This window comes from Scyliorhinus canicula, chromosome 19, assembly GCF_902713615.1.
Source record: "Scyliorhinus canicula chromosome 19, sScyCan1.1, whole genome shotgun sequence".
Lineage (NCBI taxonomy): Eukaryota > Metazoa > Chordata > Chondrichthyes > Carcharhiniformes > Scyliorhinidae > Scyliorhinus > Scyliorhinus canicula.
This window is the reverse complement of record NC_052164.1, coordinates 22584626-22598722: the sequence shown is the minus strand read 5'-3', so window position 1 is coordinate 22598722 and position 14097 is coordinate 22584626. Positions and strand designations below refer to the sequence as shown.

The following is a 14097-nucleotide window of genomic DNA, read 5'->3' as shown; positions in this document are numbered from 1 at the left end:
ATGAAGCATCATTTCAAAGAGGCTACAATTAAAATGATAACTTAATTCAAGCTCTACTCCAAGTTGAACTGGTCCTAATTATTGCTTACTGAGCTCAGGAGCACAGAGCTACACTTGGATTATTGTAGAGGAGCTGCAAGAACATTATTCCGTTGGACAAGTTTAGGTATTGGCAGAGTGATGGCAGCAATGTAGTGACAGTGCGGTGATGGAGTCGTCAATTGAGGCATTCAAAAAGGGAATTGAGTCACGACCTGAAAAAGGAAAAGAATTGCAGGGAAGTGGCATTAAATTCATTGCTTCTCCAAAGAGCTAGCACAGATGCAATGGGCTGAATGGCTTCCTTCGGTGCTGTAACCATTCTATGATTCTAAAATATTAACCGTTGCATTTATCTGCATTGTAACACCAGGGCGAGCATTTCTTGCAGAGGCAAAGGTGCATTAGTATTAGGAGTTAATGTTGTATCTACTGCATGCTCCCTCCTAAAGGTACACCTGAAAATGAAGACCAGGATAGTGTGACAAAGAGGGGATAATGCCAATGAGAAAGTAGCAGCTGTACCAGCAGTAATAATTGGTTCCGAGGACAAATCCAGATGCCTTCAAAAGGAATGCACCAGGTACAACAGCTCCTAATGGAATAAACCATACCTGCCAAAGAACTGAATTGGGTACTGTATTTTATAAACAAAAACTATCCAGCAAGCTAGTTGGGTTGTGTAGGAACTTGGTCCACAAAGCCTCAACAATTTGAGCAGCTCACTGCCTGGAACTTTTCAAACCTTTGCCCTCCATAACATTTGTACCATGTAGCTTTGCCAATGGTCTTCAGAGTTTTTAAAGTAACCTTTTAAAAAAAAAAAAAAAAAATCACTGGTCGCAAGTAGTGTGGCTCATCACTGCTCTGGAATCACTCCTTATCCCTTTTTGAAATAAAATTCACTGGAGATTGGTACCTTTCGTCTTTGACTTTTGCTTTGTTTTGGGAGGCGGGGGGGGGTGGAAGAAAGAAAAAAAAAAAGAAGAGACGTTCTTGGACTTGTCTCTCGGTGTGTTCAGCAGAGTGGCTGCATGTGGAGGAGCTCCAAGCTCCCATCGGGGATTAAAACCTATAAAACAGATTTGTTTGCTTGGCCTCCCACTGCACAGAGATGCTGAATAGGCGTTGGGCCAGACACCAAGAGAAGAAAGAAACAACTTTAAAGTCGGAGGGCTTAAAGAGCACGGAGAGGATTGTTTTTTGGTTTTATAAATGTTTTTTTTTTCCATTTTTGGAGCTCAAGGGAAGGGCACCAAACCGATTTGAAACCAGTAGAGGCTTCCGTGGCAGCAATGTGCTGAGCAGACACAAGCAGGTGGCTCTCCTCCCAAACAAACCCAAAAGAGGCAATCTATTGGGAATTTCGACTTAAAAAGCCCACCAAAAAGGCACGTAAAAGGAATATGCCTGGTAATAATAATAAATGGGGGCGGGTGGGGGAAGATGCAAGGAGCAGCAGCGAAGGAAAAGGGCACGAACTGCGAGGGCGCAGGCAGGCGGTCCCACAAGGCGGGCCGGAGGCTCAGGGGAACCAGGAAGGGGGAAAAGCTGACAAACTGAACAACAGAGCAGGTACAGGATGCAGTGATGCTGGGCAAGCTAGTGGAGAGGGAGGGCTTTCCACATGCCCCAGAAATGGACAGGGCACTCGGGTCGCTTCGACCCAGGCCCAAAGCCATGGAGCAGCCCAGAGTGATTATGGCGAAGCTGCACCGGTTCCAGCAACGGGAGAAAATCTTAAGGTGGGCCCCCTCAGATGAAATCATGCATGCGGGAAGGGAAGATGACAAGGGTGTACACGACATTGGGGCGGACCTGGCAAAAAGGAGGGCCGAGTTCAACAGAGCAAAATCAGCACTCTTACAAAAGTGGGGTGCAATTTGGGATGTTATTCCCAGCCAGACTCTGGGTAACATTCAAGAAAAAGAATTTCAACACCCCAACGGAGGCCGACGAGTTTGTTAAATCGAACAAAATTGAGGAACAGCCACAACAACAATGAAAGCCACCGGGGCAGGGAAAAAAAGAGAATCGGAACAAACAGCGGAAAACCAGCGCCGGCCCTAGGGTTGCTGGCGCCCCGGGCAAGCTGAACTTCGGCGCCCTTCGGGGGGGGGTCGGGTCGGGTGGGGTCGAGTCGGGGCGGGGGCAGTCGGGTCGGGTCGACATTGATCCTGAGCTGCTGCGACCTGTCTGGTAGTGGTACATGAATTTTAGTTGCTGTATCTATGCTCTGGATATATATTAACATTACCTGTCTAATATTTTTCGCTAAAGGAGCACGGACGAATTCAAGACTCTGAAATTGTAGCTTCTATGTCTGTGGCCATCCGCCATGTTTGTGCGGGGCGGCCTGGGGGAGGGCGGCCACGGCGCATGCGCTGGTTGGCACCGGCCCAACTGCGCATGCGCGTGACCAGAGTCTTTTACGCGGCGCCGGGTCTCTGACGCCGGTCACGCACTCCTTGATGGCGCCCCCTAGCACATGGCGCCCCGGGCTGCCGGTACCTTGAGCCGGCCCTGCGGAGAACAGACCACAAACGGAGACAATAATATCAAGCACTGTACACAATTAGTTTTTCGTTTTACGCGGGACTGTGCTGCCTTGTTTTCAAGTTAGTCTCTTTCCTCTATGTGATGAGGGGGGAGCAGAGCAAGGAAAGTGAGGGCGAGATAAGCAGACAGGAGGGAGAGATAAGGGGTGGAAGGAGGGAGGTAAAGCATGGCAATTTCTGGGAGACAGTCTAATTATGCAGTTTGTGTGTGGGGGAGGCGGGGGGGGCAAGAACTTGAGAATTCCCAAACTGGCACTGCAAAGAAAGAAAATCAAAGGGGGCTTGGCTTTACTAAACCTACAATACTACCACTGGGCAGCAACGGCAGAAAGAATGACGGGGTGGGTACAAGAACCCAGCACAGATTGGGTACAAATGGAGGAGGCCTTCTGCAAAGGAACGACCCTCCGGGCCCTGGCTACAGCAGCACTCCCATCCCCCGAACAAGATACACAACGAGTTCTCGACGCTGAGAACGTGGACCCAACTGAGACAACACTTCGGGCTAACTAAATGTCCCCCATCTGCAGCAATCCCCTCAGCCATGCTAGATACCACCTTCCAAAAGATGGAGGCAGGACAGGGACATACTGATGGTCAGGGATTTTTTTTATGTAGGGCACAGACGGGTGACACTAGACGAAACAATGAGGAAGTGGAAACTAGCAAAATGACAGGAAATGAGACACATCCAAATAAATCACTTCCTCCACAAAGAGACAGTAGGGTATCCCGGGGCCCCAGAAACCACACAACTAGAGGACCTGATAGGGACAAGGGGGGGGGGGGGGGGGGGGGAAGAACACCAGAACTCGAATTATCAGATTCTTCCGGAGGTGCAGGATAAATGTGAACGGTGCCAGAGGGGCTCAGCCAACTACACCCACATGTTCTGGGCTTTGCCAAGGCACTATCCAAGGTTGTTTTGGGGGGGGGGGGGGGGGGGGGGGGAAGAGAGAGAGAAGAGATTTGAAGCCATGCCCAATAGTGGCAATCTTTGGGGTATTGGAGCAGCCAGAACTACCCATGGGGAAGGGGGCTAATGCCCTCACTTTCCTAATTGGAGAATCTCACTTCCCTAATTGGAGAATACTGCTCGGCTGGCAATCAGCAGCACCACCCACAGCTCCAGACTGGCTCGCTGACCTTGTAGAATTTCTCCACCTGGAGAAGATCTAGTACGCCATCAGAGGATCAGTGGAAGGCTTCCTGGATACTTGGGGGCAATTTGTCAGCCTGTTCGAGGTCAGCAAGAAGTTAGTTAAGAATAAAAACCAAGATAGATGAGGAACCAAAGGACTGCGCAACCCAGGGAGGTGGGGGGGGAGAAAGGAAGGGGGGGGCTTCCCCCCCCCCCCCCCAAAATAAAAAGCAAACACAGCTGAAGCCAAGGGACCATAGATCGATCTGTAGACGGCAAAATATAGGGTCAATTAAATGAAAGACAAAATGAACCTCTGTACAATAAAGTAAATTAACACGGGTACTGAAAAATGTGATAAAATCACAGATGCTCCCGCCACCAGCCAACTGCAAAGACATCTGCGACAGCAGAGTGGGTCAGGTGCACACATCAACTGTTCCTGCCTTTCCCGTCAGCGGCAGGTCAGGTGCACGCGTCAACTGTTCCTGCCTTTCCCGTCAGCGGCAGGAGTTAGTGCATATTAAGTAATTATACCCATCAAGATCCAGTTTAGGTTCAGGACACAAGTCACAACAATGTTCTGCGAATTTCAATAAATCATTTAAAAAATGGACTACCTCCAACATGAGGGTATATTTCACCACACTGTCCTCCCATTTATTTAGATCAAGGGCAGCATTCTCTTGTTTCCCAGCCGCGTGATTCTCAACGACGTGCCGTTCACTGGCAGTGGGATTCTATACTCCTGCCGTTCGTCATTTGGATTTTCCCCACTGAAGCCACCCCATGCTGCCAGGAAACCCACCAACGGAGGTGCACTGTCAATGGGAAAAGTGAATAATTGCTGGAGAATTCCAGCCCACATCTCTCATGGCTGTGACATAATCCTAACATTTTTCTCTGTACAATGCGGTCCATTTATTAGAAAATTATTCATATTGTGCAGAGTTAGTGTACAAAAATGGACAAAGCTTCCAATTAAACCATTACTTTGTCTAGTAAATACAGCTGGCAATAGGGCAGATGCAATTTAATGGAGATAGGAGTGAACGGATGTATTTTTTGGTAGGAAGAACAGGAGGCACAATATAATAAAGGCACAATTCTAAAATGGGGAAACCCAAAATTATGTTAGCCAGAACATGGGAGAACATAGGAGAAGCTCCTTTGTTCTTGTTAAAATAGTGCTAAATGTCTACTTTGTGCAACAGACATGAGAACAAAAGCACTGGTTATCCTACCAATTGGCAAATTGTGTCACATTCCAGGCACTGAACTTTAGGAAGGATGAGGGCACCAGGGATGGCAGATGAGACTTGCGCAAATGGTTCCAGGGGTGAAGGACCTCTTTACCAAAGAGGTGTTCAAAACCTTAAGTTATCTAGTCAGAGCAGAGAGGGGGAAGCTGTCCCCATTGATAAAAGGGTTGGGAACCAAAAGAGCACAGATTTAAAGTGACTGGCAAAATAACTAAAAGTGAGAGAGGTTACAATCTAGAATGCATAGCCTGAAGGGTGGTGGGGCAGATTAAATATTAAAGCTTTCAAAAGGAAATTAAATATTCATTTAAAGGGATTAAAGGGAAAAAAGGGATTGTAGCGCTTGGGAAAACAGCCGGGAGTGAACTTGCTAAATCACACTGGAGGGTCAGAATGGACTTGATGGACTGAATAGCCTCCCTCTGTGCCCAATCATTCTAAACACTTCAAAGTGAATCCAGTTCATATATGTTTTTCAAAACTCACCTTTACAAGCTCCAGGAATTTATCAATAGCTTCCGTTTCCTCTGGAAACTGCTTCTTCAAACAATCTTGATAATTTTGTTTCCCACTACAGAGACGATATGTCCGCCGGGTCTGATGGTCTCCCAGAATTACATGGTCAAAAACCTCATCCATTTTTGCCCATTCCATTTGGCCATCTGTAATCTGGTCTACAATTGTACGCAGGAAGGATTGTTCGTGGAGTTCCCCGATGTAATGAATTCCTGAAATAGTGCACAGTGGACCCATCAAGTGGTTAATTCTCTAAAGACGACCGATTTGTGGTCATATAGAGATCACAAAGCACACTTCTCTGCTTTCACAGCTAAGAGTGCAGCAGCTCAGTTGTCAAGGTATCTGTGCTCTGCTAATTCAGAGATTGAGCATCTGCAATATTAACCATATCTACCACTGGTGGTCAAATCGTTAGCTGCCTGGGTCCTAAACTCTGGAATTACCTCATTGAATCTCTCCACCTCCTCTTTTAAGATGCCCCGATAAACTGCCTCGTTGATCAAGCTCTCGTCATTTGCCCTAACATCACTTTGGTGTGTCATGGTGTCAATCTTTTGTCCAATAATCCTTTATGCTTTCAAAAAGGTGTTCTGTAACTAGATCCTGGTAAGTGTGCGAGTGCATTCCTGACAGACTAACCAATAATTTTACCCTCCTGCCCTTTGGAGCAGTACATTGCCCCTCTTATCTTCTCACGTTCGGGGTGCATTTCTGGGGAGAAACACACCAGTTTTCAGTCAGAACATGACATTTGCTTAAAGGAAAACTCTGCCCAATTTCTCTTTCATCAGACTGTAACCAATGGTAGAAGACATGCTATAGAATGCAAGCTTAGTTTAACAAATTGCACAGTCATGACAATTGGCTCAATTCCCACCTCTGAACATGAGCAGCTGTTACCTTAGGTCAGTGCTAAGGAAGCACCCAAATGTTACTTCCGGTTGCGGCCATGTCCAACTAGGTCGTGCACACGGCAGCTCGAGCCGGGATCGGACATTTGGGCCCTTCAACGGAGCGGTAGCGGCAGTTTGGTGGTGATTCCTGGCGTGGCAGGAGGTGACCAGGAGTGGGGCCGTCAAGAGAGCGATTGCAGGGAAGTGAGCTGAACGGGGTCTGGGATGACAAAATGGCAGCTGGCGCGGACCAAGCAGCATGGGCCCAGTGGCCAAGAGAGCAGCAAGAGTACCTGCAAAGCTGCTTCGCAGAGCTGAAGACAGAGATGCTGGCCCCTATGAAGGCCTCCATGGAAAGGATGGTGGAGGTTCAGAAGGTACAGGAGCAGGCGATCAAAGAGATGGAGAGAAAGGTATCTGACATTGAGGATGAGATCCTAGGCCTGGCAGTCAGGGCGGCGGCACATGAGGCCCTGCACAAGAGATGGCAGGAAAGACTGGATGACCTCGATAGGTCTAGGAGTCAAACCTACGGATTCTGGGCCTCCCTGAAGGTGTGGAGGGGGCGGACGCGAGCACGAATGTGACTTCAATGCTGGGGACAATGCTGGTGACGCTGATGGGCGCGGGGACATTCCTTGGAACTGGATGGGGCACAGAGTCCTCGCGAGGAAGCCTAGGGCAAACAAACCAAAGGGTGTTGGTGATAAGGTTCACAGACAGGGAGCGTGTCTTGTGCTGGGCATAGAAGGAATGGAGCAGTAAGTGGGAGAACAGAGATTCGGATATACCAGGACCTGGGAGCTGAATTGGCGAAGAGGCGTGCGGGATTCAACCGGGCTAAGGCGTTCCTCCACAACACAGGAGGAGAAGTTCGGGCTGCTGCATCCAGCGAGGCTCTGAATAACATACCAGGACAGGCACCACTATTTTGATACGCCGGACGAGGCTTGGACATTTAAGCAGCTTTGCTGACTGAGGGGGGGGGGGGGGGGCACAACCCCCCCGTCCAGGCTGATCATGTGGAATGAGAGAGAGGTCGGAACTGGTCGTTCAAGAGGGCCCACGTATTCTCGCACTTAAAAGGCATACGTGGCCATGCTACAGGAGACGCACTTAAAACTCGCTGACCAAACAAGGATAAGGAGGGGATGGGTGTGTTCCATTCGGGGCTAGACTTGAAAAACTTTGTGGCGCACAAACTTCGCAGGGGGGAGATCGAGGGAATTAGGGACAAGGAAGGAAACACGGTCTTGGGCCCCGAGAAGATCAACAAAGTCTTAAGGAGTTTTATTGTGTACTGTAAGAGTCAGGGATGAAGCAATTTATGGACCAATTGAGGTTCCCAAGGGAGGACAAGGAGCTGGTGGAGGGACTGGGGGCCCCAATGGAGTTGGAGGAGATAGTTAAGGGCCTAGAAAGTATGCAGTTGGGCAAGGCCCCGGGTCCAGACGGCTTCCCTGCAGAATTCTACAAGAAATTCTTGGAGCTGCTGAGCCCACTCCTGCTAAGAACCTTTAACGAGGCAAAGGAGGGAGGACCCCCCACCAGGAGATGTCACAGGCTTGCAGCTCGCTCATTTTGAAGAGAGAGAAGGATCTGCTTCAATGTGGGTCCTACAGGCCAATATCGCTCCGGAAATGTGGATGCCAAACTGCTGGCTAAAATTCTGACTACTAGAATAGAGGACTGTGTCCCAGGAGTGATTGATGAGGATCAGACAGGTTTCGTCAAGGGCAGGCAATTGAACACAAATGTGAGGAAGCTCCTAAACATTATGATGCCCTCAGAAGGAGGGGACGCAGAAGTAGTGGCTGCAATGGATGCAGAGAAAGCCTTTGACCGGGTGGAATAGGAGTACCTGTGGGAAGCGTTAGGTAGGTTTGGATTTGGTGAGGGATTCATAGAGTGGGTCAAGCTACTGTATCAAGCCCCCGTAGCAAGTGAATCCATGAACCGGCTGAGGTCGGAGTATTTTAGGCTGCACCGAGGGACAAGGCAGGGGTGCCCCCTATCGTCGCTACTATTCACCCTGGCAATTGAGCCGTTGGCCATAGCACTGAGGACTTAACTGGAGTGGGCTAGTCTGGGGACAGGAGGAGCACCGGGTTTCGCTCAACAAAGACAACCTGCTATTGTATATCTCGGATCCAATAGAGGGGATGGGAGAGGTCATGCGGATCCCAAGGACTTTGGGAGCTTCTCAGGGTACAAGTTGAACATGGGGGAAAAAGTGAGCTGTTTGTAACCCATGCTAGGGGTCAGGAGGAGAGACAGCGAGCTCCCAGCTCAAGATGGTGGAGGAGCTTTTGTTACCTAGGTATATAGGTGGCTAGGAAATGGGATGCCCTACACAGGCTCAATCTATCTCGGCTTGCAGAGCAGATGGAGGGAGACTTTAAAAAGGTGAGACATGCTCCCGCTTTCACTGGCGGGAAAGGTGCAGACAGTGAAAATGACGGTCCTCCCCAGATTCCCGTTCGTTTTCCAGTGTCTTCCCATCTTCATCCTCAGATCCTTCAAGCGGGTGAACAGGATGATCACGGGATTTGTGTGGGCAAACAAGATCCCGCGAGTTAAAAGACTGTTTTTGGAGCACAGTCGGGTGGAGGGAGGGCTGGCACTTCCGAACTTCTGTAGCTACTACTGGGCGGCTAATGTAGCCATGATTAGGAAATGGGTAAGGGAGGTGGGGTCGGCTACAGGTGGCGTCATGCAAATGCACCAGCCTAGGGACACTAGTAACTGCACCGCTGCCGTTCACGCCGGCCGATACACCACAAGCCCAGTGGTGATGGCGGTGCTGAGGGTCTGGGGACAGTGGATAAGGGGGCCTCAGTTTGGACCCTGATATGGAACAATCATAGATTTGATCTGGGCAAGATGGGGGGGGGGGGGGGGGGTTCAAAGCTGGCACATGATAAAGATGGGGGACCTGCTCATAGATGGGACTTTCCCTAGCTTGAAGGCGCTGGAGGAGAAATTCAGCCTGCCCCATGGAAACGCCTTCAGATACCTCCAAGTCTGCGACTTTCTCAAAAACAGGTGGGGACATTTCCGTTGCTACCCCCTCGTAGGATACAGGACAGAGTGATGTCTGGTGTCTGGGTAGGAGAGGGGAAGGTGTCAGACATCTACCAAGAACTGCAGGAGGCGGAGGAAGCCCCAGTGGAGGAACTGAAGGGCAAGTGGGAGGAGGAGCTGTACAAGGGCCTGTGGCTGATGCCCGAGGCTGGGTAAATTCCTCCTCATCATGTGCCAGGCTCAGCTCAATTCAGTTTAAGGTGGGACATTGGGCACACACAACGATGGCGAGAATGAGTAAGTTCTTTGGAGCGGAGGACAGCTGTGCGCGATGTTCACGGAACCATGTCCATATGTTTTGGGCATGCCTGGCACTTAAAGAATTCTGGCAGGGCTTTGCGAGGGCCATGTCCAGGATTCTGGACACGCGGGTGAAGCGGAGTCCAACAATAGCGATCTTTGGGGTGTCAGAGGATCTGGGAGTGCAGGAAGCGAAAGAGGCCGAGGTTTTGGCCTTTGCCTCCCTGGTAGCCCGGAGACGGATCTTGTTAATGTGGAGAGACTCAAAACCCCCGAGTGCGGAGACCTGGGTTAGTGACATGGCTGGGTTCCTCAGCCTGAAGCAAATAAAGTTTGCCTCGAGGGTCCTCGCTGGGGTTCGTACAATTTACACAGTGCAGAAGGAGGCCATTCGGCATATCGAGTCTGCTCTTGGAAAGAGCACCATACCAAGGCCCACACCTCCACCCTATCCCCATAACCCAGTAACCCCATCCAACACTAAGGGCAATTTTGGAAACTAAGGGCAATTTAGCATGGCCAATCCACCTAAACCGCACATCTTTGGAGTGTGGGAGGAAACCGGAGCACCCGGAGAAAACTCACGCACACATGGGGAGAACGTGCAGATTCCGCACAGACAGTGACCCAAGGCGGGAATCGACCCTGGGACTGTGAAGCAATTGTACTAACCACAATGCTACTGTGCTGCCCGATGCTGAAGCAATGTGCTGAAGCAATTGCTGAATCCACCGTAGTGCTGAAGCAAAGGGGAGGGGCTTAGGTAAGGGAACTGTTTATTTACTGTATATTCTCTTTGTATAATGATAACAGCCACCTAGTTTTGTTAAATATTTTCCTTTTATTTTTCTGTTATTGGTTATGTAAAAATTCTGTTTAAAAAAAGCTTTAATAAAAACAATTTCTTTTAAAAATGGAAGTGCCTAAATGTCAAGGTGCCATTTGCTGCACGAGACCTCAAACTGTTTGCCTGTTCGAGTTACAGGTGAAAGCAAAAAGGTCTTTGAATAGTACCGGGAGAAATTTCTACTACTCTGCTTTTGGCCCCTTGCACAGCCCTGCTTTTAAACTCGTTCCACCATTGGTGGCTGCACCATCAATCGCCAAGATCTCAAACTCTGGAACATCCTCCCTATACCTCTCCACAATGCTTTCTTCCTTCTTCCTCGAGACATGCCTTAAAACCTACCTTCCTCGAGACATTCCTTAAAACCTACCTTTTTGATCAAGCTTTGGGCCATCTGAACTAATATCTTATGTGGCACGAGTTTCATACATTGTATAATGCCCCCGTGAATGTGGAAGGCTCAATGTAAATACAAGTTGTTGTTGCTAGTCTCAGGTCAGCATGCCTCCCTCAACAAACACCACCAAAAAAAAAAAATAAAGAGCCAGTCACATCAGTTTTTTTTTGGAAAGATCTTAACTGGAGATAACTAGCTGCTATAATATAATCTATCATTATTATTGTCACAAGTAGGCTTACATTAATACTGCAATGAAGTTACTGCGAAAATCCCCTAGCCATTCTGGCGCCTGTTTGGGTACACAGGGAGAATTCAGAATGTCCAATTCACCTAACAAGCATGTCTTTCAGGACTTGTAGGAGGAAACTGAAGCACCCGGAAGAACCCACGCAGACACGGGGAGAATGTTCAGACTCCGCACAGACACTGACCAAAGCCAGGAATCAAACCTGGGACCCTGGCGCTGTGTGCCCATATATTTGCCTCCGTGGCAGATCTTCAAAGTAATTCATTGTTGTTGTTGTTGTTCCCCTACTTAGTGGCTGTGCCCATAGTGAGGTTTCTCCCGTCACCAGGGGCTATGGCTTAAGAGGCACCACTCCACAACAAGTTCTCCTGCACTTGCCACCTGCCATGGGACTGCTGGAAGGATTATGCAAGTGGACACTTAACCCGTTGGCCCTGTTATGAATGCACCTCCCTTGATCATCAGGTCCTGGGGTGGGACTTGAATCTGGAGCTTCTAAATCAGAGGTAGGGAGACTATCCACTCTGCCACAAGACCTCCTGAAGTAATTCACTGGTTATAACATATTTTGAGACTATCCGAGAATATGACAGGGAGTCTTTATATGCATTCTACAATGAATAGTACTCTTTTCTTTACAATTAGTCTTTGAGAAAAATACTTTGACTTCTGGGTTGCCACATCACCAGGAACAGAAATGCACTCTGGAATTGCTCATATTGCTATGGCTGACGAACGCAGAATGAAAGAGAAAAGGCAATTTAAATAGGTTACACAAAACAAGCAAGAGAAAAGGCACTTTAAATATGTCACACAAAACAAGCACAAATTTAAATCCAAAATGTTCTTACCAACATCGAACTCAAAATCTTTTTTAACATACGTGTGACAACATCCTCCAGCCTGGTCATGCTGTTCCAGCACCAGGACACGTTTGCCAGCTTTTGCCAACAGTGCTGCAATGGACAGCCCTCCAATTCCACTGCCAATCACAATGGCATCAAGGTTTTCTGGCACCTTATTTGCAGTAAAGCCTGAAAATGTTAATCACAAAGACTTATTAAAACCAATGAAGACCACAGAAAAGGGTTAGGAGACATGTTCCCAAGTATCCAAGAGTCAAGACTCAGAGATTCTAAATTAAACTTTGAGCAGAGACAATACAGCAAATAATTTTTAAAATATTTTTCAATTTACAAAATACAAAATAAAAATAAACAAATTTACATACATAAAGCATAAAAACAGAAACATAAAACAGCCCCTCACAAAACCTAACCCACCCAGTCCACCTCGCCCCTTAACTACTAACAGTGACCAGCTCCTTCAAATAAACAAAAAGAAAAAAGGCTACCATCTTCAAAAGAACCCCTTGATTTTGCTCCTCTCATGGCGTACTTCACTTTCTTGAGGTATAGGAACTCCATCTGGTCCCCCAGTCACACCGACTAGGCAGAGTTGGAGACCTCCATACCAGCAGCACGCGCCTCTGGGCAATCAGGCGAAGACCAGTCCATCGGCCCCCATGCCCATCTGCAGCTCTACCGAGTCCGACACCACAAATATGGCCACTAAAGGACATCACTCCAGCTCAATGTTCAGAATCACCGAAATGGTGCTGAAGAAGGAGACCCAAAAAGCCACAAGTTTGGGACAGGACCAGAACAGGTGCATAATTTGCCGGACTTCCTGAACAGCACTCACAGGAGTCTTCCACTCCTACGACTCATTCTGGACTTGGGTCAGCCCCAAAACTATCTATAAATCCAGGCCTCGTGTACGACGACCTGGAGCTCACCCACATCATCTGATAGTGCCCCTTTCTTCAATCCTGCGAGTGAAAGAACTTCTCCATTCGAGACATTGGTGGCACCACAGGAATATCGAGAAAATCAATGTTGCAAACTTGGAGATATTGAACAAATTTGAACCCAAGAACCCAAGTTTTTCCAACAGTACCTCTAGACTGGCAAAACACCCCTTCAGGGACTAATTGTCCACTCCCTCTAGCCCAGGGGTGGGCAAACTACGGCCCCCATGCGGCTCGCCAAAGGTCTTTATGCGGCCCACCAAGATCAAGGCATTAAAAAAAAAATCTTTAAAAAATTTTTTTTTTTTTAAATTTTAAGGTTAATGGGGGGGGGGGGGGAGCTGTTACTGGTATAGGGTGGATACGTTGACTTGAGTAGGGTGATCATTGCTCGGCACAACATGTGTTTCATGTGAAATTTCTACTTTACAATATTAATTAATAAAAATGAATTGCTTTTTTTTCTTTAAACTGAGTTACTTTGTTTTTCAAATAAATGTGTTTCATGTAAAGTTTCTACTTTAAAATATTAATTAATAAAAATGAATTGCTTTTTTTTTTCTTTAAAAACCTTTTATTTTGGCTATTTTAAATATTAATTATTTTACTTAGTATACTATGCGGCCCTTTAAAATTGTGAATTTCTGAATGTGGCCCTTGCACGGAAAAGTTTGCCCACCCCTGCTCTAGCCCGTTCCCTTCCACCCTCCCCCGAACATAGCATCCAATCTCGCCAGCTCGAACAGATAGGAGCCAGGTTCAACACCAACTACAGGTTAAAATGTTGTCAAAATTGTTCCCACATTAATTATCTCCACATCTTCAAACAGGAAACACTGGATTTGTCAAATACTTGGTTAGTGAGAATCGGAGCGAGGCCGTCACCAATACCCCCTACTTGACCTCAATTCTTTCTGCACCCATGTAGCCCGCAGATCACTACACCAGCCCAACACATTCTCCGCATTAGCTGCCCAGTAATAAAATATCAGGCTCGGCAATGCCAGGCTGTCTGTCTATCTCTTTGAAGGGCTGCCCTATGAATCCTCGAGGTCTT

At 47.9% G+C, this 14097-nt stretch overlaps 1 protein-coding gene across 1 annotated transcript in view; it reads right to left on the bottom strand.

The window, feature by feature from the left end:
• The window catches only part of LOC119953885 (all-trans-retinol 13,14-reductase-like), a 43538-nt gene that overhangs the window by 26446 nt on the left and 2995 nt on the right, over positions 1-14097 (bottom strand). The window contains exons 2-3 of the mRNA XM_038778509.1: positions 12082-12264; positions 5487-5728 (exon numbers count right to left, since the gene is read on the bottom strand). Of these exons, the coding sequence (XP_038634437.1) occupies positions 5487-5728; positions 12082-12264 (425 nt within the window). The remainder of the gene's footprint in view (positions 1-5486; positions 5729-12081; positions 12265-14097) is intronic.